General features: G+C 44.5%; 1 protein-coding gene across 7 annotated transcripts in view; it reads left to right on the forward strand.

Annotated features, from left to right (window-relative positions):
• Positions 1-26,502, forward strand: part of LOC111874619 (GTPase-activating Rap/Ran-GAP domain-like protein 3) — a 252,542-nt gene that overhangs the window by 183,757 nt on the left and 42,283 nt on the right. For all 7 annotated transcript variants that reach the window (XM_033755527.1, XM_033755531.1, XM_023870259.2 and 4 more), the window contains 2 exons: positions 13,110-13,191; positions 16,117-16,235. In XM_033755527.1, the coding sequence (XP_033611418.1) occupies positions 13,110-13,191; positions 16,117-16,235 (201 nt within the window). The remainder of the gene's footprint in view (positions 1-13,109; positions 13,192-16,116; positions 16,236-26,502) is intronic.

Below are 26,502 nucleotides of genomic sequence, written 5' to 3' on the forward strand. Positions count from 1 at the left end.
GAGCGCAGTTGAGCTCTGCAAGGGAGGCTGAGAAGAGATGGCGATCCAATTCAGTAGAGGGAATAGTTGGCAGGCAGTTCTGAACCAGACTGGGCCAAGGAAGGACCTGAGCGCCGGAAGCTGAAGAATCTTCAATGTTAGAAGCCGTTTCCGGGAAACGGATGGTGAAAACATAGCAGGCTAGGAAAGCTTAGCGAGTGCTGTGTTGTATCGTAAAGTGTGTACATCGGCGGTAGGGCTCCAGTTACGAGTAGTTCCGAGCGGTGTCAATAAATCCTATATTCGATCAATACTCCGTCTACAGACACACCCCTAAATACGTGACAGTACGCATATAGTCTCGAAAATTGAAACGTCGTTAAATAGTGCCTGAGGATTCCCAAAGCCGTCATAGAGTAAAATATAGTCATGGGTCCCGTGGGCCTTTGAACCAAGAATCACTGTGCTGGCGAGGACCAGCAGCAATTTAACAATCAGTCAGCACTTATGTAGTGCAAAAAAAGGGGTAAAGCTATCCCTGTAACAGGCCATGAATGCCCATAGGGTTGTGAGACGTTGAGGTTCCCATATTATCTAGACAATCGGCTCATAGATGGCGGCAAAGTTGTCAGTCTTACGCGCCGGCCGCGCTTTACTCCCCAGGAAAATTATTTAATTAATTCGTGGTACTCATTTCTGTTAGAGGCTGAGTCGACCCCATGGCCATAGTGCGGCTGGAAGGATTAGATAAATTGAGGAGAATCCAATGACCTCATCGGGACTTGAACCCGGGACCTTCCGGCTTGTAGCATAATGTTTCAACCAACTACACTACCGCGTGCCCCCACTTAAGTAGTGCATAGATATATAAAGCTGTCCCTGTGCTTAACTAATTAAGCACTATGCCATGAAGATGTATCGGGGAGCACATGTTTAGATCACATTTTCTTGACTTCGGCCCTAGTTACAGGTGAGTGGTCAGCTTTACGCCCAGGCCGCATTACCCCCAGGGAAAGAACCTCTTGTACCAATTGGATAGGAGGCTGGATGGGCCCCAGAGCCGGTCTGGACGGCGTGGAGAAGAGAAAATACTTAACCCTATCGGTACTCGAACTCCGATTCCTTGGTCGTCCAGACCTTAGCCAGTCGCCATACCGAAATAGTGTAGTGGAAGGTAAATAAAGAATCGGCCTCGGTCAATTCGTTTTTCAGTCAGTTACTTACTGTTAGCTGGATAGGTAGCCTGTTCGTTAGCTAGTTATTTGTTGAGTCGGTCACTTTTTTTTTTAATAACATAAATGTCACTGCCATAACTAAGCTGTGCCCTTGATGTAATATTATATGGTCATAATTTTATATCAGTAGATATATGTGTGCCGGTCACGGTAGCCGAGCGGTCTAAGGCATGCACTGTCTTCGCTGGAAACCGGGATCGTGGATTCGAATCCCACTCAGGCCATGGATGTTTAGTTTGTGTGTGTGCGTATTTCTGTGTTTGTGTAGAGGCAGAGGGCTTGCGACGAGCTGATCACCCGCCCAAGGAGTCCTACCGAATGTGTAAGATCTAGAAAAATCTAAGTGAACGGAGAAGTTCATGGAGGTAGGCCTAGGCCCACTGGGGCTGTAGTGAGAAGGAAAAGAAAAAGATATATGTGTGTCAAATTTATTTTAATTATATACTGCTTGTATTTTTATTTTATTGTGTCTTGATATTTTTGTGTCAGTATCTTGAGCTCTAGTATCCTGCTTCCTAAGTAGGTATAATCAGACACTCGCAAGGTATACGGACATTTTTTTTTTTTTGCATAAAGCCATGTGGTTGGAAGCTATTCCAATGCCGTTACAAGTGGCTGGATGAGAACTCGGAGAAATTGATCTGTCACATTCAATTCCTTTCTTCCGCATTCTTAAGCACTGCCGTTAAAGAAAATCATCCGTTTTCTGTATTTGAGACATGTTTTATGCATGGCTTTTTCTTTGGGGGGGGGGTTCAAACCGAAATTCGCCCATTAGTCACAGTCAACCAAACGCACCCTTCTCTGTTCTCTTGGACGCATACCAAGTCCGTGTGATCCAAAAGCTAGCCCCCACCACCACCACCACCACCACCAAATCCCTCGACAACCATCTTGGAGGCTGCTGGTCCTGAACTTTGGCGATTTAAGAGCGAAGTCACAAAGTTCGTCAGTTTCCGGACGCCTGAAGCGACTGTTTCGCTCTGCATTATGCACCTCATTTATATACTTACAAGGTAAAGGGGGAGATGTTTCTCTCAGAAGTTCCTTATCTAACTTTTATATATGACGCAGTTTTGCCGGTGGAGAGACTTCGTCTCTCTTCTTCATTCTTTTACTTTCCCCTTCCAAGTTCATATTGAAAATTTTACTTTTTTGTTATGTTCATATTGGAGACAAAGGCATTGTGCCTTTAGTAGTCCTTTCTGCTCCAATTTTGATGTAGTCAGCAGTACGTAGAACTTATGTAATATACACCTACATGTACAATTTATTTTAATATAAACACCCAGAACAATTCGTATGAAAAATATAATTATAAATATCTTCATACATAACGTTCTGCCTACTATATCGATATACTTACTTACTTACTTACTCATGGAGCTGAGCCCTTCTGGAGGAGCCGCCAATTCTGCAGCTACACAAGAATTTCCCAGCATTTTATGGAGCCCGAAGGTTCATTACCGTGTTCACAAAAGCCCTCCACTGGTCCCTATCCTGAACCAGATCTATCCACTCCATACCATCCCATCCTATCTCTCTAAGATCCATTCTAATATTGTCCACCCACCCACGCCTTGGTCTTCCCTGTGGTCTCTATCCTTCTGGCTTTCCCACCAATATCCTATACGCATTCCTCGTCTTCCTCATTCGTATTACATGCCCTGCCCACCTCATCCTCCATGACTTGATCATTCTAATTATACTTGGAGAAGAGTACAAGTTATGAAGCTCCTCATTATGCTGTATGGACGTATCATTGCAGGTATAAATCTATTTTTGCCCAACCAATCGACTGTATTTAGTAGACAAGCTAAGACACTGCAAGCGTTACAGCCAGTGTTTATTGTTGTCCAGACGCGCCCTCTGTTACTCCAAACTTGCATGAAGTTCATATCGTGCAGTTTGTAAAGCAAAACGGATTCATTGCACACAGAGACTGGAACGCGACATGAGATTCATATTTCATTGCAAGCTGCAACTTTCTTCTGTTTAAAAAAATACTAGAGAGAAAACTTTATGGCTATGTGTTAGGGGTGAACAAAGTAGGAGCCCATAGCACGAATGCAGCTTTGGAAAAAATCAGCCCTGCAAGTGGCGATTTTCATGTCTGTTCAGTAATGCGTTAATATTTTAGCTGGTTTATCATAATTCACAGTCCGAGGTTCCGGAGTTTGACTCCTTGGTCCTACGCTCCGTCGTCCTCCCTAAGTTACTTTTCCTGTAGCATTTACGTCATCTGTTGTACATTTACATTGTAATTATGCGTGTCCTGTTGCTGTCTCTGTCTGCCACTCGTCATCCGAATTTGTATCTGTCTCACTCCCGCGCTTTGCTAGCGCCCATTCCCATTTTGCTTTGTGTGAAAAGCCTGTTTTTAAATGCCACTGCTCTGTATTCTTGCAGCCCACTGTTCACCAGACGCTACATTTGCGTCGATGTTCCTAAACCTCTCACCCAAAATCTGACTTCTCCAAATCCTTTAAAGGCTTCAGTTTCTTCTTTGTTACGTGCGGGGCGATTCCCTTCTTCTCTACGTAATAATACTCACTTACTCACTCAAGGAGCTGAGCCCTTCTTAAGGAGCCGCCAATTCTGCAGCTACACAAGAACTTCCCAGCATTCTATGGAACCCGAAGGTTCATTACCATGTTCACAAGAGCCCTCCACTGGTCCCTATCCGGAGCCAGATCTATCCAATCCATACCATCACATCCTATCTCTCTCAGATCCATTTTAATATTGTCCACCCACCTACGCCTTGGTCTTCCCAGTGGTCTCCTTCCTTCTGGCTTTCCCACCAATATCCTATATGCATTCCTCGTCTCCCCCATTTGTGCTACATGCCCTGCTCACCTCATCCTCCTTGACTTGAACATTCTAATTATACTTGGAGATGAATAAAAGTTATGAAGCTCCTCATTATGCAGTTTTCTCCAACCTCCCGTCACTTCATCTCTCTTCGGTCTAAATATTTTCCTCACCACCCTGTTCTCAAACACCCTCAGTCTATGTTCCTCTCTTACTTACTAATATTACGATTGGTTATTAATTTATAATATCATTTATTTTCCGAGATAAATAAATAATTATACATTTATATGTTGATGTAAGGATTTTAGGGATGACTATAGACGGGGTTTCGGATAACTGGATTTATTGACCACTCACAGGTCATAACAACTGTCGCTGGTCTCTGCACTACAAATCACTACACGCTAAGTCTTTTCAGTCTGTTTTCACTGGTCGTTTCCTGGCAACGTAACTTCAGCTTCCGTGCACGCCGTTGCTCGCTGGTTAACACTCCACAAGTGTAATTCCGCTTAATTACAGCGCCATCTCTCCTCAGCCTCCATTGCAGAACTCAACTCTCGGCTAACTGGGCCGCCTCAATTGCGTTCCTTATGAACCCTTCGCACGGACCGAGTAGGAAGCACCGTTTCCAACAGTAACTATTTTTGTAGAGGCGTGTTTGCTGCGCCCTTGCATAGCAACGGCTATTGTCTCGTTTGTTTCGAAGTCCGTCTATACGCCAAAATATAAATTCAAGCTCTCGGTCTGGTAGTCAGCAACACACGTTTTCTGCACGCATGGTCAGCGCGAGAAAACCGAGTGGTTCGGTTCGGCGCGTATTTTAACGCACCTGTCGCAGTATAAGCTAACTCTCTGGATTAGTCATTAATAGTTCAGGTTTTTTAACTGCTCAAACAGTTGGGTTAGTTCATAATTTTTTAATGACAATTGTTCTTGTGAGGTTGTCTGATTCGTATCGCTTCGAAATAGCGCTGTCATTCTCGGGAACAGAGCACAAGTTCAAAGGCTCGCTGCATGCAGCATAACCATCCCTGCAGTAAATCCATTGAGATATTTTTTTATTATGCTTATTTACAATCTACTTCATTTTAGAGTATTAAGTAAATGTGTTGTAGTTGGCTGGCTTGCGAGGGAAACATTACACAACTCTTTTTTTTTTCTTTGGTGCATTCACGCAACAAAGGGAAACGCTGTGGTTAAAGATACATTTGTACTTGCTTATAGGATTTAACTGATTGCATCTTTCCTTTGTTTTAACGATACATTCAAACCCATTCTCCACATTAAAATGAACGAATATTTATTGAGATTTAGTAAAAAAGGTGAGAACTGGATTTTATTTAATTTGAATGTCCATTGCAGATGTAAAACCGTTGGATTGTGTACCGAATAGACAGGTATATTGATTTGTAGAGGTCGAAGTATAGGAATTAAATGGAATTTTAAATTTAATTTAATTTGAGTTTCGTTGGCGAAATTTGAAGTTCTCATGGTGGTACATGTCAGGAGTACTGGCTTCAAAGACGCGACAGGCATAAATTCGGCACCAGAGTATCGAAATGTTGATGTTCCCCGTTGTGCCAACCTCAGATCTTACGAGGAAGTGGATACACATCTACCAGACTCCACGGCCTCACGTCTCTGAAGAGCGGTAAACGTTTATTTAGTAAATAAGTAACAGATTATGTGTTTTCTTAATTTCAATATTTTCCCCGTTAGATAAAATTACTAAACGCGTTTATATGACTGATTAACTCCATGGAGCTGAGCCCTTCTTGAGAAGCCGCCCGTCGCTCAGCTCTTCAATAATTTCTCAACATTAAAACCCGAAGTTTCATTACCGTGTTCACAAAAGCCCATCATTGTTCCCTATATTGAGTCAGATCAGTCCAGTTCGTACCACCCCATCCTATTCCACTAAGATCCATTTTAATATTATTCTCCCACCTACGTCTGTCTTCTTATTGGTGTCTCTCCTTCTGGCTTTCCCGCAGAAACCCCGCATGAAATCTTCTTCTGACACGTGCGTCCGCGCTTTCGTATATAATGCAAGATGTAAGAATTGTCTTCCTAAACATAGTGCTCATCAGTGAAATTGGTAATATCTGCAGTCTTTGCTGCGCATTACATGTGAAATAGTTCCTTTGTGACATTGAGAGACAGACAGACAGACAGACTGACAGTACAGCTAAAGACAGTGGCGTGAATAATGCATTGGACAGTGGAACCCATTGTTCACGTCTTAATAACTCTGGGCCGTTGCCCAGAAACGGCCCTAGTATACCGCTCATCTCGCGACCGTTGCATAGGAACTGCTCTATATGTCACATAATTGAGTGGTAGCAGGCAGTCTCACTTGGTTTTAATTTCTATTCTTTGTTACCATACCAAAATGTTTGAACGTTGTTGCATTTTTCCTCCTATCTGAAATGTTTGGGCAACCCTGTTCTGCGCTTTGGTTGCACAGAAACAGCATAGCATTGCCCTGCTCCATAAAGGCTCGGGTTCCTCGCTTTGTTTACACTCATTCATGAACGTAGTTCCCTTTCGCAAACATGGCCTCTCGCTCTGTTCTCCGGCCCTTCGCCACGATTTACTTACATAAAGCACCGCGCGCTGGTAAACTTCCTTATATCTTGTGCTGCAAGGTTCCCTGTTTCCCGCTCTCTGCTTATCCTGTTTGTTCCCGCGAGTTGCGCTCCACCAACAACAAACAAGTCTGTGCCGATGAAAGGCTCTGTTGGAAGATTTCCAAAGTTTCTAGGTGTCCACGCTTCACGAAAATATATTCTTATAAAACTGAACGCATGTTTACTATTGCTACTTGGCATACATAGCAAAAATTTCATAACTTTCTCATTTCTTGCATTTGCTGATCATCGCTAGTGCGTAATTCCGACGCAGCCAACCGGTGCCGATGGCTCTTTCCCCGGGGAAGTAAGCACAACGTGGACATTAAGTTTATCTTTCATAAAGCTTCGGGATGGTGAATGTGAACAATTCACAAGTCCCTGTTTACACATTCATTCACAGGCTCCTTAAAAGTCTTGGCAAGAATACGTGGACAAATGCTTGAGAATTTCCTACGCCGTCATGGCATGAAATGTGGACAAAAGAAGAATGTTACCTTACCTGTAATTTATAATTGGTGTAATCTAACTGGAGCCGCGACCTACATGTGACGCAGCAAGCTCCAGCTCTGGCAGAAGAATGTAGCACTGTTGTCATGTCTTTATCTAAATTCTAAGACATCGAAAAGCGCAGTCGCAAGCTTACACCGTTGAAAGTACATGTCGGTATGTCTAGCGAACAGTGTCCCATTGCGCATGCCCAACACGTGACTATCAGCCAATGTCCTTTCGAGGAGTACAACGTTGCTACGTGAGAGCAATAAATTCCTGCGTCTGAAACGCTGGCGGGTGACAGTTGCACCGTGGTGTTGATTGTCACGTGATGACAGCGTCAGTCAGACGTCGTTGTCAGCGTTGCATGCCTCTCGCGGCGTTTCCGGATGGCATTATTAGCGAGAGGGGCATGTGGTAGGTGAGAAAACATGGTAGTAAATAATTTGACACTAGTAACGGAGGTGTCTGATGACAAGAGTACTTGGATTTAGGGTGGATATAGAGAATATTACCTTCCGGGACGCGACGTCGTGTATCCCAGTATGAGTTCGACGTTTCGGAGATACTTACTGCACCCATCTTCAGGTTTAAAGAATACAAGACGCCTGTGTGCTTTGTGCTGTTAGACTGATTAGCATTGTTCGGACCTGAAGATGGGTGCGGTACGTTCATCTGAAACGTCGATACGCTTCTGGTGACGTCACAATATGGCGCTCTTCATAATTAACAATGTGTGCTTACACGGTTTACTTTAAGCAAAAGTGGAACAAGTCTCGCAGTGGTGTTGCTCTGCGCCTGTCGTCATTTCTACTGCATTTATAACAGGAAGGCGGAAGTGTGAGCGCTCTGCGTGGGCGCTACACGAGCTCCCGTACGGGAGTACACGGGTCACAGCCCCCTGTAGAGCTGCGTGACCTGGTCACGCCCCCCGCCCCCCGTCTGAGTATCTGTAGCTGCCTGGTGCGACGCTTGCAACTTTCAGCGTACAAATTTTTTTCTGTTATCTAAAAGTAGTACAGCGTAGTAATTCGTTTTTATAAAGGCCCCCCTTTCTATATTTTGTAAAGGTTCCTTCCTCTTTGTTGCCTCCGCAAAGAAATGTCGCAAAAATGCGCTTCCTGAATTCGCCATGTCCGTCCGTGTGTCTGCACATTTATACAACTCGAGATCCGCCGGACGGATTTTCATTAAATTTAGTAGGGCTTATAACCGCCTAAAATTATGGGCACATTTAATATTTTATGTGTATTTCGATTTTGATTTATTAATTTGGCTTGAAGTAAGCGAGTACGTCGCGGAGCTTGGAATTCTGTTGTGGGGTCTGGGGTGGGAAACCTGGGAAACCTGAGCACGAGACAGTTTCTGCCACCATAAGTCGAGTTGAGAGGGGTCAAGCCGATCGGAGCAGATCCTGGGGCCGATGGCTCCAGATGTGGAAATGCGTTACACAGGATGACGTGACTTCCGTTGGTTTTAACCAGTAGGAATGCCTACAGCTGGTGCAGGGGTGAGGAACTCCGTTCGAATCCAGCCAGCTGTCAGTGAGGAACTGGTGTTACGTCGGACGCCACTGCTTGGAGGCGATGCGTCGCTTAGTACGAGACGGGGGGCCCTGTTTGTCAACTGCACCGGCGAACGGACGAGTTTACGACTCGGGAACTTGAACTGACGTGAGGGAGAAATCGAGCACTTCATTACTCGAATTCAGTAACTCGCTGTTAAGGGTATAAACTGGCCAAGTGAAGTAAATACATTTACCGTCCAAATGAATCGTTGTGGCTTGTCTGTGGTACATGGGCTGTGTGTTTCCCCGTTAATGCGACCCTCGCGTCAGAGTGAGACCTGTACCAGCTGAGCTGCCTATCCTTACCCATCCATACCTCAGCAAATGTCGCCTCAGTGGGAGATCGGGTCGACTTCGATGATTACAGTCTGTTGGGAGAAACTGCTGTGTTCTTTGGCGTTACACCTTGTGCCTTAGCCAAGCTACACGGCGTCATCTCCCAGAAGAGAGTAATATTCGTAATGACCGCTATGAGAGCCTCAAATGTGAACATTATATTCAGGATACTGACTCACCTTTGTCCACCCATTCCAAGTTTGGTCAAAATCGGACAACAGTAACAGACATTTCCCGTGAAGAAGCTTATATTGCTGTCTGCGTGCTTCTTGAGCGCAAAATGCTGATTATTTCAAAGGAACGTTATGGAGAAAAACGAAATGTACAGTTGTACATAGAACTACCTTTCCATAAATCTTGTGGGTTTCCATAAAAGTAAGAGTAAGAGATTAAGCATGTCAAAATTGGTACTCTGTGAGTACATTTCTTCACTCGCTTAATTCGCCTACTGGAAACTTTATCTTATTTCTTTAATATTTTTTGTTTTGTTTCCTTTGTTACTTGTCGTTTAACAGGACGAAAACAAATTAATTTACTCATTGCACTCTGTACAATTTATCCAAAGATTACTTCAAACATATTGACTCAGATCTGTAAACACTGACCATTGTGCATAATGGCACGTGACAGAATGATTGTAGACGGGATTTGGATTGGTAATAGGATTTATTGAACACACACAACTCGTGAATACATTTTACAGTTCACTCTCACACACAGACTAGTGTTCTCAGTCACGGTCTTTACTGTCGTTGTTTGGCAGCGGCTTTAGCAGTGGGCGTTCCCATTCCTGGGCTCCATAACTCTCCCCGTCCTCAGCTGCTAGCTTTTCAGTTCTCACAACCGCAAAATGGCAGCTGGTCCTCGTTATGTAACATCAGCGCGGACCGCACAGAAAACACCGCTTCAAACAGCTCTTCTGTTGTTGCGTGCGAGTCCGTTGCGGCCATCACGTGACGGCTACCGAGCCATTGCCTAAGAACGAGCGTGTTTACAGCTTCACAACTGTGGCTCTCAGCAGATGTGACACAATAACAACACTTACGCGAGAACACGTGTAAAATGTCCTGAGTTGGCTAGTAGGCCGAAAGAACTGGGTGTAAGTAATTCATCTTCATGCCACAGTTGTGTTGACGGATCTTCTCGTATTTTTTTTATTTCGTTCCATTTCTCCCAGTAACTGCGAAGTGAACGGCCACTGGGTTGTTACAAGTTTTGCAGCCTGTCGTGATGTGTTCATCAATACTGACAGTTTAAATTTTCTGAGAACCGCGGGAGCCGTAGCAATTTTACTTCAAAGCGGGGCAACAAGAACATTTGATTACAAAATTTATGTTTAAATCATTTGAGAATATATTTTTGCGGATCGCCCAGCAGTTGTCAGTTCTGTACGTTCAAACATAGATGGCAACACTTTTAAACATGCTTTCAATTTCTGCTACCGGTGTTTGCTGTGTGCATTTCTTTCTTTCTTCTTTAAATTTTGATTTTGCTCTAAAATCCTTGGAGAGGGGTGATGCCTGCCCCTCCCTGCCCTCTACCGACGCCCATGGTTCGACCGCTGTCCTCCCGCCCTGGGTGTGTCGCCCAAGAGAAGTAAGTGCATTAGGAACAGACAGTAGACGTTTAGAAGTAAACCAGATGCACCGTCTCCTCGTATTTGTGTTACTGACGCAGAGCACATACACGGGTGTTCCTGCCATGAGCCGTTAAGTGCATTGCATATATACTCACACACACCAGGAAGACCCGCTGAAATGAGCAGCTCTATTGGTCTTGTTCCCCGCGTCGTGTGAAGTTATTGTTTGCATCTCATTGTCCTTCTCTTGATATCATTTCACGTCATAGTTTGAGCAAGAAACAAAGCTCTCACTAAAGCCACTTTGGGTAGTGTTTTTAGGAACTCATTTGCGGACACGCGATGGGCTAGAGAGAACAAACAGTTTCGCTACAGCACGCACACATGAATGCAGCAGTCTCTTTGAGAATCCGCCATAAAAATGTTTAAAAATGATTTTATGGAAGTTTATAACAAAAGCTGAAAGGGTTTTTGTTTACCGAAATGTGAGAGATCTTGATAAGACTTGGCCGGACGGACCGTTGCAACAGAAAGTGAATGACGTACATTTCGAAGCGATAAACCGAAACGCAACATCAATAGTCACATGACTGGGTGACTGTTGATGGGGTTTGGATTGCCAGTCGGATACACCGAACGTGACGGTTGAGAGGGAGCGACTTTGTTGAGGATCTGCTGCATGAGCCGCGACACGTCGCACCTGTAGGCAAATTTCAGGGCGACCGCACACCAACTGCGTCAAGAGAAGCATCAAGACATGAGACAAAAGACGCAGTCTTGTTTCATTCGTCATTCGTCAGCATGAAGCTGACGTCAGCATCATGACTCAGACCGGTGTGCGGCGGTTTTCATAATCTCATTCGTTTCAAGACATCGTGTCTTGACTGTTACATGTCTTGACGCATGCCGGTGTGCGGCCTACCTTACGGAAGCAGAGCTCTGTATGAGTGTGTCTGAAGGTTTCTGTGTTCTGGGATATGACGCCAAGTATCCCGTTGGGGTCCACACGGCGTCATGTCCCAAAACATAGAAACCTTCATAACAACTGATGTGAGAACCTCAAATACTGGATGACTGTTTATGATGATGACGTAACAACCTACGTCACTATGTCACGATGGCACACACTCATTGCAGTAGTGGATGAAGTACAAACAGCCGTGAAGACTCATAGGTTTATGAGACGTCGAGGCTCCCACATTTTCTAAACCAGCTGTGTCAAACACGCGGCCCCCATAGCCACAAAGTGCGGCTCCTCAAATTTTAGAGCTAATTGATATTAAAATCAATATTAAAATTTTAGTAGAAATATTTTTTGTAAAGATAATTTCCCAACAGACCAGAAGACAAGAAGTCTCACGCAGACATAAATTAGCAGGCTGCAGGAAAAGTGATTCTGAGAATTGCAGAAGGGTTTGTCCAACTAACGGTTTGTAAAGTTCGTGAAGGACAAACTGTTGTATTTCAGAAGGTTAATGCACTAAAAGCCGCACAGCCTCACCACCCCAAGTATTTCCAAGAATCCCTTTTGGAGGCGTAGTAAGAATGCAAGGAGGGTAGCAATGAGAGATAAGTGCAAGGGATTTCTACCTTCAAAACTAGCTTGCAACCCCCAGCCATTCTCTAATGGGCTGCTGGCAAACTTTCACTTTTATGACCATTGAGACAAGATACACTTTCCTACTAGTCCGGTAGTCTCTTGTACATTGTCATTCAGTTCATTTTCACACAGAGACAGGTGCTAATGTTACATTGTGATGAACGTATAAAGGTTATAATTAAACATTAAATTATCAACTACGAGTATCAAAATCTAATGTATTGTAGCGTGACACATAAAACACGCTACATTGGTATGTAGTATATTTCTATTTTGAAGTGCGGCCCTGGACTATTATTTATAGGGCTGAGGTGGCCCTCTGTACAAGTTGAGTTTGACATGCCTGTTCCAGACATTTGACTCACAGATGGTGGCGAGGTTGTCAGCCTTACGCGCCGGCCGTCCTTTACCCCCGGGAACATTCCTGGTATTCATTTCTGTTAGAGGCTGAGTTGACTCCAGGAAGAACTAGGTTAGTTGAAAAATCCAGTGACTAATCGTGAATCGAACCCGTGATCTTCCTACCTGTAGCATAGTGCCTCAAGTAACTAACGTCCCATTATTATATACCAAACACTTAACAATTGCCACAACATAATTTTCGTGTTTTTACGACACTTTTAGTATCTGCCACTGCTAACATCGAATGGTAGGTGATTATTGAATTAATTTTAAAGGAAGTGGCCTTGGCCATTTATCCTAAGGGAATAGCGAAACGAATGAGAAACCTCAGTCTCTGTTTCGGCCGACGTTCGGACCGGGAGCCTCAGGGAACACGTGTTCCCGCTCTCACAGCAATCTGCAGGCGACTTGCCCGCGGAGGAACACGCGCAATGCCCTGCTAACGAGTGCCTGTTTTTTTTTCTTGCTGCAGATATTCGGGTCACCGAGCACGCCGATCCTGGAGAACCCTGAGTATCAGACCAGATGGTACTTCAAGTACTTCCTCGGGAAACGTGAGTACCCGTATGCTTTCAGCTGTCGCTTCGCTCTCCGCACACAAGGATCTCCTCGTTAAGAAAGGAGTGCTATTGTAAATTATATTAAATAACAGAGATTATGTTACTCTCCGAAAATATAAACCTACTATTTTTTTATTGTTAATGGGGTGGGACCAAGTCCCTTGTACTGCGGCCACTTCTGGCCTATTGTACCAGCCCCAGATGATAGGTGAGGGTGATTGTGGAGCAGTTGGTGGGATGAAGATTGGCAGGGGAAACCGAAGTACTCGGAAAAAACCTGCCCCAGCGCTACTTTTTCCACCACAAATCCCACTTGACCAGACCCGGGATCGAACCCGGGCCGCGGCGGTGGGAAGCCAGCGACTAACCGCTTGAGCTAAGGCGCGGCCCTCTGGCATCCATTGTCGTCTATACATCGGTCTGAAAGCGGCTCCTCCTGAGGCCTGTCGACCGAAATGTTCTGTAAGCCGGATCCTTTGCGTATTCGTGTACGTTCTACATGTCTCGCCCATCTCTTCTTGACTGATTCACCCTCCGTCCAGTACCGACCTTACCTCCACTCAACCTTACGTCTTGTTTACGTGACCCTTACATGGAGACAGAGCTTCGTTTCTATCGTGTGGTTGAGAAGGCAGTTATGAAATTCGTCATTATATAATTTTTCCGTTACCCTGTAATGGAGTCACCTCTTGTGGAAAAATTTCACTCGGTTGTATGATCTAAAACTCGTTCTATTTTCTTTTACATAAAACAAAAGTTCGGTATTCTGGGATATAGAGCCGTGCAGTGCGCTCGAAGTCAAATGATGTTTCGGAGGAAGATGTCGCCTCCATTTTCAGAGGTGAATAAGAAACCAGTATGATGCAGGAAAGGAGAGGAAATTGGCGCGGTCTTTGACGCTGAAAGTGTATTCGATATGTGTCTCCAAAGCGTCGGTTGACTTTCACGGGGCTACTCAGCGTTATGTTAGAACTCTTCGCAGTCCCGGCAGTCACGGCTGTGAGAACCTCGGTTCAAGTTGCAAATATGGCGTCTGTTGTGAAGGCAAGCGAATCTGGACTTGACGGTAGCCCATAGGGAAATTCCTTAATCTAAGCATCCCTTGGTATTTTTTGTTGTTGGTATTAGTTCGTAGTTAAATGGACTGGCTGTCCTCTCATTTCTCTTGCGTTCTCACAGTGCGGAGTTTCATTGCAGAGATAATCTTTATGCTCTACCTTGTTTAGCTTTTATTACTTTGCTGACATTTTGATGTGGGCGCCAGCTGTACAGGGAAACGGAAACCAGAATGACATCTGCTGAAATGAAGTTTCTGAGACGAATTTCAAAATGAATTAAACATAAAAGAAATTAGGACATATTAAAATAATGAAAAACCGGAGCCCATACTGGAGAGAAACCATTTGCAGTCAGCATGTCGACGGAACGCGACTATAAGATGTATTAAACATGTAACCGCATTGACCGAGGAAGACGTTTGAATGAAGAGATTTCTAGAAAGAAGAACTCGGCCAGTTGTTCAGCCCCTTCACAACAAGATGATGGCGATGAAATGGCGTTCATTAGGCCGCGCCATAGCTCAAGCGGGTAGTCGCTGGCTTCCCATCGCGGCGGCCCAGGTTCGATCCCGGGTCTGGTCAAGTGGGACTTGTGGTGGGTAAAATGGCGCTGGGGCAGGTTTTCTCCGAGTACTTCGGTTTCCCCTGCCAATCTTCATTCCACCAATTGCTCCACAATCACCCTCACCTATCATCTGGGGCTGGTACAATAGGCCAGAAGTGGCCGCAGTACAAGGGACTTAGTCCCACCCCACTAGCAACACAACAAATAATAGCGTTCATTACGAATGTAAATTCTTATTACAGGACTCCTGATTAACCGGAAGGAAGTATCCGGGTAGCAGGTCAACCGATGCCTCCAATGCCGAAAGACAAAGTCCATGTGAAGACGTACTGAACTGTTATTTCGCTTTTGGGCCCATATTTAGAAACTTCTTTGTTTCGTTGTTCTTTTTAAAGTGCAGAAATGGGCACAAGGGCTTCTCAGAACCCACATAGCCTTCGAGCAAAACACAGTTATACTTGCACGTGTCGATATATAAATCCAAATGCACGCGCTAGTTCACATGTTCGTGTTAGTGACTGCCCGGGAAAATCGATTTCCCATCCACGTAGGATAATCGAAAGTTCGTCCTCTGAATGTACGTTTGTTGTTATGGTTGGGTTTCCTCTGTTCATTGTACTCAGTAACGAGTCGTACGTACTCCGTGTTACCCGTGGTTACTCTAGAGCAGGGGTTCCAAAAAATCTTTGACTACGGATTAATTTATGCCTGTATTCCATGTAGCGGGGCGGCCAAATGCTAATCGAAACATTTTAAGAGTATTTAATGAAATGAGAGTGAAATGTGTTCAGACAGTTACACGTCCGTAATTTAAAAATTCAAAGCAATATAAAGATCTTGCTTCTTTATCTGTGCGGAATTAGAAGACGTTGACTGCTTCTGTGGTCTAGTGGTCAGAGTTCCTGGCTACAGATCCAGAGGTCCGGGTTCGATTCCCGGCGCTACTAGAGTTTCTTTTCTGAGAAGTAGTGTGTCTGGAACGGGGTCCCCTCAGCCTCGTGATGATAATTGATGAGCTATTTCAAGTAAATAGCGGCCCAGGTCTAGAAAACCGAAGTTAAAGGCCGTGGGGATTCGTTGCGCTGACAACGCAACACCCCTCTATCTGCTAAAGTTGGCACTAACTTCGCCGACAAGCGTTGGTCGCTCGATCGGTATAGTTCGCTTGCGGACTAAAATCACCGAGTTTGTTTTGTTTTTGACTGTGAAAACGGAGACCGGGAACTTGAAGAAATTCGCTCTACACTAATGGTCACTGCACTACAAGAATGAGACACGTTCCTTTGTACTTTCCAGTGCACCAGAACTACGTCGGGGCGGACGGCGACAAGACGCCGTTCTTTCTGTCCGTCGTTCTCACGGACGCGAACAACCAGTGCGTGCCGCAGTACCGAGCCATCCTCTGGAAGAAAACGGTAAGAACCATGTTACACGTTTCTCTTGTTTGCGTCTGGCAGCGCGCTTGTTTCGTCCGAGCTTGTGATATGGCTGTAACCGTGTGGATGTCTCCGTGTCTGAATCAGGCGATGCATTTTCATGAAATTTAGCACGTAATTTTTGGCAAGTTCCCAAATAAAATTTTCGCCTGTTAATCTCTCCATGTCTGCCTATCCACACTGCTTGAGAACTACTGAAGTGTCTTCCATTACGTTTGATACTGCATTTCAGTTCTGGTTAAACTCAAAGAACACTAACGGACACTTTACGTGGGGATCCACCTACACTTCCGCTAGTGTCAGAAGTGTTACGTCATCATTGGAAAGTTGCATACGCAGGTCGGAAACCCAAACAGACGTACGGAGAATTCTTGCCTGCACGAGGTCTGAAGTGCCCTAGTTCACGCAGCAGATGGGATTTACCTGGTGCGGCGGGCCAGGTCCAACGTAATTACTGTGCCCACAGCCAGCTGAAACCAGAAATGTGACTATCAATTCAACCATAAATTGGCATGCAGTCATCAACCTCGAAGCCAAAACCCCGATGCTCGGGAAGTGGTGGGGTTAGCAACACAAACATCACTCCCCGGAGTGAGCGCAATATTGTAGTAAAGTTTCTACCATTCTGTGAACTTCTTGTCACGTGATGTGGTGACTATAGACGGGGGTTGGATTAGTAGTCGAATTTATTGGATATTTTTATGTAACAACTCGACACTATACTTTAAAAATCACGATCACACACAGACTAATATTCTCAGTTACGGTTTTCACTACGCTGCTTGGTAGCGGCTTCCAACAATGGACGTTCCTCTATTCCCAGGCTCACGTCCTAGCGGCCTGGTGGCCATCTCACACCAAACTCTTAAAAATGTGTCTCTGTAGAGCCTTTATATAAAAACTATAAAAAGACACGAAACGGAAAGTCGAGGTCTCCTTCATCCAGCTGAAGCCAATCTTGGATATTTTCTTGCGTGGTTTCCGTCTCTCCTGCTGCCCTCAGGACAGTCTGAAAGTCCTGTCGCGCTAATCCCTCTTGCTCCTGAATCCCACGTGTACTCATTCAACTGTGAGCGGAATTTTTCATATTTCGATCCGGATTAGCTGTAACCGGAATAGCGAGGGTTTACTGTATTTCCTTCTTCTCCCTCGCCGCCCCCCTGTGCCGTGGAGCTCGTCCTGACGTAGTATCGTGTGGCAGGGGCGCTGCATCGCAAAATAAATCCCGGGTTAGCGACACCTGCTGTGGCAGGTAATGGATGTATTTCTTGCCTGTACATCCGATCTGAGGGCACGTTCTGGAAGTGATCGCGTCCCGGAAGCGTGGAGCTGTGAGGCGGGCGTGTTCCGACATCAGCGCTCAACTTTAAACACAGATTAATAAAACCAGAGAAGAGGAAATGTTTTTTCGCTGCCCCCACTTCCTCATCCTCTCAACATTCTGCCTCTTCAGAAAATGTAATTTCGCATAAAATTTGTTGTCTGTTTCCAAAAGATTAAAATTTATAATTCTGTCCTTTGATTTTATGTGCACGGACTCTCCTCTCTGCTTCTGAAGGACGCTCAAAGGTTGAATGTACTTGAAAGCAAAGTGCTGAGGAGAACAGAAGTGATGCATGCCGGGAACTGAGAAAAATATATTACTTTGATCTTCATATTCGGTAGCTTGCAGTTTGTCTGTTGCTTCGTGTTTTGTTATGAAACCAGTGAGACCGTGCCCGGAGAAATACACAGCACGGACAATGGAAACCAGAAACATAGGCAATATCCGGGCTTTCATGCCCGTGAACATGTAAATTTCTGCTGTGGCGCCGTGTAGTATGATGGAATGGTACCAACTTTGCAGAAACATATTCCTCCATGCTTAGGTAGAAGACAGAATTTACTCTCGTATAACCTGAAGATTGGTTCGTAAGAAAGTTTGGTAACTCTCAAGCGGATACACGGCATTAAATCCCAGGATATATTAATCTTCAAGAAATTCGTAGTCTTGTACTTTACAGTGAATATCACTGAACAATAAGGCCACATGGGAGGCCTGGGCGAACCGTGGACGATAATATTAAACTGGTTCATTAATAAAATTGTGGTTATTTGAAAGGAATTGAATTGCCACAAAGTAGTTCTGGGCTGTTATCTGACATAAAAAATTATCTTTTGATTTCTTATTGTAATTAATTTAGTACTGACAGCTGTACTTCTATTAGGTACCAGGGAATCTTTCCCGCGTGGTAAAGCAGCCGGGGCATGAAGCTGACCACTCACCTCTATCTAGTGCCGAGGTCAAGAATGTTGGAGCTATACCTCAACTTCTCAATTCTTCATGTCTTTGTGCTTAATTAATTAGGCATAGTGACAACTTTACGTTGTTTTACTTGAACTTGTTCAGCGACCACCATAAGCCAGACAGTCGGTCAGTATATCAGTCAGACCGGTGGGCCTCAAGCCGTTTGACAGATCGGTCTGGCAATGAACACACCAGTTATCTGATCGCTAAGAAACCACCAAACTGTTGGCTTGATGAAGACTTTCTACTTTGTAAAAATGCGGGTCTCGCACTGTTATTACCTGCTTACAGGTATGCAAAACAGAAAATTCATTCCTTTTCTGAAGATCATTGCGTCAGACTCAGCCAGATGTATGGCAACAGTGCAGCGTCCATGTTGTCACACCTTACACCTCATGAGAGCACGCGCAGTAAATCTGGTCGAGTCCATTGAGGCAGCGTCTACACGAGCGCACAAAATGCGCCCGTTGTAACGAACGTCATGACGTCCGTTGTAGAAATAAACAAGAGAGGCGAATGCTACGCTTTTTTCTGGCTCCACTGTAGATAAAAAACTACGCACCGCATTCTGCAACTATGGGGTGTCCTCAGCAACGTTCGTTACAACGGACGCATTTTGTGCGCTCGTGTAGACGCTGCCTGAGATGAGAATTTTAAGGTGTGTGTCGTTAGTCAGGGGCCTTAGTTACGATGTGTAACTCTCCGTCTCTCTCACATTGCAGTTGCAACCAGTGCCCCGCTACATGTTGCCACATTTCCCCTCTATTCTCACGCCTAACACAGAGGTGGGAACTGAACTCATGGCCTGGATATAATTTAACTTGCTGCAGCCTCTCTCTCCACCCTTAGAGGTAATACATATTTAAACAAAGCACCACGAGGCTTTTTGTAACTGTGAAAAATTCATTATCTTGAAACTTCACTGACTAAACAGTAAACTTAATCTTAGAGACTGGGTTTCAGGAACGTCCTCCATAGGAGTACACGTTTCATTTATATCCAGGTTAGTATAGCGGCAACGCTTTGCAGTTACGTATATCGGAGAGGTACCTAGTTTCATCTCGGCCGAATTTCCCCCCCCCCCNAGAGCCCTCTACTGGTCCCTATCCTCAGCCAGATCTATCCAATCCATACCATCCCATCCTACCTCTCTAAGATCCATTCTAATATTGTCCACCCACCTACGCTTTGTTCTTCCCTGTGGTCTCTTTCCTTGTGGCTTTCCCACCAATATCCTATACCCATTCCTCGTCTCCCCCATTCATGCTACATGACCTGCCAACCTCATCCTCCTTGACTTTATCATTCTAATTATACTTGGAGAAGAGTACAAGTTATGAAGCTCCTCATTGTCCAGTTTTCTCCACCCTCCTGTCACTTCATCTCTCTTCGGTCCAAATATTCTCCTCAACACCCTGTTCTCAAACACCCTCAGTCTATGTTCCTCCCTTAATGTCAGAGACCAAGTTTCACACCCAAACGGAACCACAGGCAAAATTATAGTTTTGTATATTCTAATTTTTATGTTTTGGGACAACAGACGAGAAGACAAAAGGTTCTGGACTGAAAATCATCACCCACTAACAATTCATAATCTTCTCATATCACTCGATGCCGTTCAAATATCAACTTTGAAGAACCAAAAATATTATCAGGATTTAGAGTGACTATAGACGGGGGTTGAATAGGCGAATAGATTTATTGACCACTTACAGGTCGTAACTACAAATAACTATAACACTATTGCTGACTTTCACACTATACAGTTAACTAGACCACACAGTCTTGTGTTCTCAGTCTTTTACTAGACGTTTCCGGGTAACCGCTTGAACAATGACTATTTCCTCTGCATTTTTTTTCACTGTACATTTCCTGGTAACGCATCTTAACAATGGACATTCTTCAGCTTTCGTGGTCAGACAGTGGCCCGCTGGTTAACACTGCACACCTGAACTCTCGACTGAACTGTAGTCAGAGTAAGAGTTACTTCACGACTGGCGGGTTACCGCCAATCAGTTCATGTTGGCGACAAGCCCCTTGAGACTCACGGCCAGCATTTTTTCAACTGAGCACTTGCGGTTATAATCCTTATGTAAAATCTGGGTCTGTACTTTACAATTGGCCCTCGCCAGCGCAGTCATTCTCAGTTCCGACTCCCACGGGACTCATTACCACATTTAACTGTCTCAAATTCGATACTTCCAACCTCGAGGGCCAGATCCCCGTATTTATATTCCCAAGGAACAGGGTGCCCCAGTTAGACCCCCAGGCACTGGGTTTCCTTTTCGTCACCTCCTACGGTGAGGTTTTTGAACCCGCCACGGGAGCCATAGCGCCAATTGTCTTCAAGGAAACTCCTCGGCAGGCACTTCGCAGGAAACGTGGCCCCTCTATTGATGTAGATGCGTGTTTACTGTGCCGTTGCATAGCAACGGTCGCAGCGCGTACACATAGAAAACATAATTCTTTATTGTTGCGTGCGTGTATGTTGCAGGCGTTACCTAACAACGGCCGCTGTTTACCGAGTGACTGATTACAATGGATTTATACGCCACAGTATTTATTACGAGAGCCATCCTACTGGAAATACTGAAGGGGGCTTTAACATTAACCAACGCATCTCAGGACCGTCCATGTCGAAAGAGGAGAACGCATGGAACTTCACTCCTGTTCCCCTATTCGCCTTCATGGCGTAGTGTTTAATTAAGCAGAGGGACAATTTTGTATTTAGGTGCACTTGATTTATTCTTGCGTTATTCAACTGAAAGGGTTAAAAAAAGCAAGAAGAAAAGCAGTTATGGATGGGTATGGATCCGAAAGGAGACGGCGATGATATAATCTTAACCACGATAACTCATTCATTATAGTGACTATGGTACGGACTGAAAGACTGAGGAATTGTGGTTCGATTCCTGGCGGTTCGAGATAACTTCTTGCCAGTGGGCACTATGGTTCCTAAAGCTAGCCTTTCGCCTACCTTGAATGTTTGCATTAATAATGCTCAGTGCTGTACCTCCACTCCCCATACGTGTTCATGTCGTGGCGCTTAATTTATTTACTTTTACATTTCTGATGCATCAGACCGACCTAAAACGTCAAGTAACCTGCTGGAAAGAATATACTGTGGAATGTCTGTTGAAAACCAGAATTGTGAAGCCAGCAGAGACAAAATTTGCTAGGGAACAACTCTGCAAGAACGCTCGTTGCTAGGCTGTGGCTCAGTAGCCTTCACGTGATGGTCTCCACACACGAAATGCGGTCCGTGCCGAGGCTATAACGAGGGCCAGCTGCCATCACGGGAGAGTCTTAAGACGGCAACTAGAAGAGTAGGAAGTGAGATGGCCGTCAGTCTGCGAGGACGTGAGTTCGGGAGCAGAGGAACGTCCACTGTTGGAAGCCGTTACCAAGCAGCGTAGTGAAGACTGTGACTGAGAGCTAGCCTGTGTGTGGGTGTGTGTGATAGTGATTTGTAAAGTGTTGTCACACGTTATGTGTTTAAGTGCCCAATAAATCCGATTACCAACCCAAACCCCGTCTATAGTCACACTTATCACGTGACAATATATTGGAGTAGCAGGAATTTGTGATAACACCGACTGGGTTTTATGTCTTCTTTTATAATTAATTGAACAATACTTACAGTATATACAGATTGTTATAGGTGTACCGTCTTAGAGAATTATCAAATACAGATTACAATGTGAGAATGACACTATATTCACTGGGTAGCACCTTAACTCCTCTTTACTCTCCCTAATTTCTTGTCTCTTATCTTTCCCCTTGTTCTCCCATTTCTACCGTTTTCTTTGCTCATGAGGACTGATAACCCTTGTAGTGTGCGTGCATAAATCCCAGGTAATGAAGCAGTCTCGACCCCAACCACCTCATTACGGTCTGCACATCACGTCACAGCTTGCCTCATGAACACGGAGGTAAATTCTTACGGAAATGTTTGTAAATGAATGTGGGCTTCCGTAATGTCTGTCAGACTGATTGGGTTAAGTTGTGAGGGAGCTTTCACCTCTTCTTCTTCCATGGCATTAATCTCAGACCCTTTCTAGTTCCTTCACTCTTATTTTCTTTGCTATCTTTTCTCTCCCTCTCCTATACCTTCCACACGTAAACTGGACGGCTTACGCCCGTGCGTAAGAAATGATTTACTGTAAGTCGTTACACAAACGCAATCTGCAGGAAACAGCAGAAGTAACAGTGATATACGAACATTGAGTTGTGCAGAGCGTGAAATCTTGCTTTGAAAACTCCCTGACGCCCACAGAATCTTTGTAATAAAATGTTACTTTCATTTGTTCTGGTCTCCAAGACAGCCATGATTCTTTTACGTGTTTGCGGTGGGCTGGTGTTAGCGGAGTTCAAAATGGCGGAGATGTGGGAATGTAATGCGAAGTTTGGTTCTGTTAAAGTGAATTATTTTATATCTTGTTAATGCTGAGATATCTCACGATGACCATTGACGAATATTGAGACATTTTAAGTCAAAATTCAGAAAGATCATGTAATATTTAAGTTCGCCGATATTCAAATAACATGTGATCAAAGTTGAGAAAGAAGCAGTGTTTTGAATATAAGTGGAGTGCTACCTAGGTTAAATGTATTACTTAACTCCATGGAAGCCGTCATTAATTTAAGTTATCTTTTAACTAATATAGAAAGATTCATGTTTAAATGCTTAATTCTTTCCAAGTCAATCAGAAGTCTGCCACTGCACCGCAGGAACCTGCTTTGTTACATTACAAAGAGCAAATTTAACAAAGAAATGTTACAAAACCACGCTGGAGCATTCATGTTAACGAAAGCATGAATAGAGCATAAAATAGAAGTGAAAGCATCTGGTCTCTCTTCACGTTCGCTTTATGGGCCATCACTATTGATCTTATACATATACAGCTGTTTCCACAGGCAACTCATCTCGGTCACTGAAAAGCAAGCCAGCTGAGCTCCCAGCTCTCATTAAAGAACGTAGATGATTGGCTGAAGCCTGCGCTGAGTCCACTTAGGACCGCTGCGATTGGTCTAAATTGGTGGCCGCACAGTATCATTAACATATCGCTAACAGACACATCGGGGTCCTGCGGGAGGGCTCATCTTAAATCGATGGCAAGGTAAGGCGAGGGTCTTCTCTATATATCGCGCCAGATAAGTTCACATACGGGTTACTAACCTGTGAACCGCGGGTCAGTGCCGGCTTCTCAGAAGCAAAATCGCCATGTGGAGATTTAAAGAACATGTTATGGTGTATAGACCCGTAGCTAGGCAAAGACCACGAAGCAAACAACGAGACGACGACCGTTGCTAGGCAACAGTCCATGCGCAATAATAGAAGATCTGTGTGTCTTGTTGGTCCATGCCGAGGTAAGATAAGCGGGATGAAGATTGGAGCTTACTTGAGTTTCCCCAGGCAGAGGCGGGTTCATACCTCCATATAACCCTGCGAGTCGTACGTGGCGACGAAAAGGGAACCCAGTGCCTGGGTGTATAACTAGGCCACCCTGTTCGTGCGGGATATAAATACGGGGACCTGGCCGTCCACGTTGGGGGCGTCCCGAATCTGAGACAGTAAAATGTGGTCATGGATCCCGTGGGACTCGGATCTGAGAATGACTGCGCTGGCGAGGGTCAGCAACAATTGTAAATGAGAGACCCAACTTCTCGTCAGAGTGGATGTTACATAAGGACTATGACCGCAAGGGTTAGTTGAAAAAATCTCTGGTCATGAGTCTCAGGAGTGACGCCAAGATGAACTGATTGGCGGTAAACAGCCAGTCGCAAAGTAGTTCTGACTTTGAGCTTAGTTCAGTTGTGGTATACGTCCCAGACGGTAAAGACCTAAAGAGGTTGGTGCGAGATGGCCGCCAGCCGGGGAGTTAGAGAGTTGTAAGAGAGTCTGAGAAGAGAAATTTCGTCGGTGCAGTTGAGAGCCAGTAGGCAACATAGTGAGCGCAGAAGCTGAAGAATCTCCAATGTCAGAAGCCGTTACCAGGGAGTGATTGGTGAAAACACAACATACTGAAAAATAAACTTGTGATTTTTAGTGATTTGTAGAGTGTGGAAATCAGCGATCGCGCTGTAATTAAGTATAATTACGAGTCGTGTGTTAAAGTGGTCAATAAATCTAATAGCCAATCCAAACCCCGTCTGCAGTCACTATTACACGTGACAATATAAATGCAGCTCCCACGCGGTGCAGATATCACCAGCAACAGTTACTCACCACAAAAGCCTAAATTCACTGGTCTCAATTCAACTGCAAAAATCGGTTACTGTAGACACCTCCTGAGGGGCACGTAAATTTGTGCTCGGCAATATGCAGTCAGCCCCTTGCGTGCTGGGACTGGCTTTCCGATTTAGAATGTGGGCACATCAAAGAACCTGCAATCGCGTTCGTAATGTAACTAACCACAGCAGCAAATCGAACTTCGTCTGTCCTGACGCAAATGCAAATTACTGACCTAACCTAACCTGTCAGATGACGTAGCAAGGGAAGGTTTAGATTTAATGTACACGTATTTTACACAAACAATTCAACGAAATATATACAAAAGTGTTCTGAGTACATATTTACCGTAAAATGATTTCTGTGCCCCGAGCTCATCAAATAAATCCACTTGTAACTGACGCTGATGATAATAGCAACCTAATTTGCATGGCCTTGAAACAGTGTCATCACGAGGTCTGGCTGGCTGTGGGTGGTGTGTTCCCCGCATCAGCGCTAGCGTCGCCCAGTGGCCCTTGTGCTTCGGGCTCCAAGTGTGTTGGATGGCATTGCAGGAGTCATATACTTCTATATTATGACAATGTGTGTGCCTATAGACGGGGTTTAGATTTGTGAATAGATTTATTGACCACTTACAGGTCGTAACTACAAATAGCACTATTCCTTTTTCCACACTTTACAGTTTACTACAGCACACGCTCTAATGTTGTCAGTCCGTTACTAGACGTTTCCTGGTAACGGCTCCAACAGCGACTATTTCCCTGTCTTCTGCTCAAGTCCTTTCTTCACAGACTCCAGTGCGGAACTGATATTGTCATCCCCAATTGTCTTCCTTATAACGACTCCTCGGCAGTAACCACGCAGAAACACCCAGTTTACAACAGTACTTACATTGTTACGCGTCGATTCGTTGCTGCGGGAACGTATTTACCAAGCCGTTGCCCAGAAATGGCACTGGTATATCCGCCCATCTCGCGGTCGCATAGCAACGGCTCTACACACTACAATATATATATNTGTTCCGGCTGAAATTCGAGCTAAGTACTTTCCGTATATGAAGCTGCTTTCGGTACTAAGGTCGTGTAGCGACGGATAACACGATAAAGATGAATAATGATGAATCGGAAATAATTTGGAAGGAAGCGATCGAGCTACAATCTCAGTATTTCCCGGAGTCATTGAGGAAATACGCGGAAAACTCGGGTTATCCGGTGTTCCGGCTGAAATTCGAGCTAAGTACTTTCCGTATATGAGTCTAGAGCGTCACCTCTAGACCAATCTTTTCGGTAATTTTTCTTTAAAGATAGAGCTTCGGGCTTTTTCTGAAATTTCTTAATTTAATTTAGCTCGAGAAGAGCAAGCGCAATGTCCCGCAAAAAAAAAAAAAAAAGAGAAAGAAAATCATCTCTCTAGCGCGTTGCCCATTCTTATCGCGTCTCCACTGATTTGCATATACAAATCTCTGCGTAACATGGATGTAATATTTTTATTCTTGAAACAGTTTCTTTAACGTGCTTTGAATGTCTGCTTCCTACGTGACACTTAACTTTCAATACAGAAGGAATGTACAGGTTAGAAGACTGCAGATACTGAGTTAATATGTACGAAACAAATGCTTAACTGAAAGTGTTTACGTGTACACAAATATATTTTCAAAAATTTCGCCTAGTAGTAAGAATCTACAGGGCGAAAAATCATTACCGGAACAACAGCTACCGATATCACCG

Source organism: Cryptotermes secundus, unplaced genomic scaffold (assembly GCF_002891405.2).
Source record: "Cryptotermes secundus unplaced genomic scaffold, Csec_1.0 scaffold1817, whole genome shotgun sequence".
Taxonomy (NCBI): domain Eukaryota; kingdom Metazoa; phylum Arthropoda; class Insecta; order Blattodea; family Kalotermitidae; genus Cryptotermes; species Cryptotermes secundus.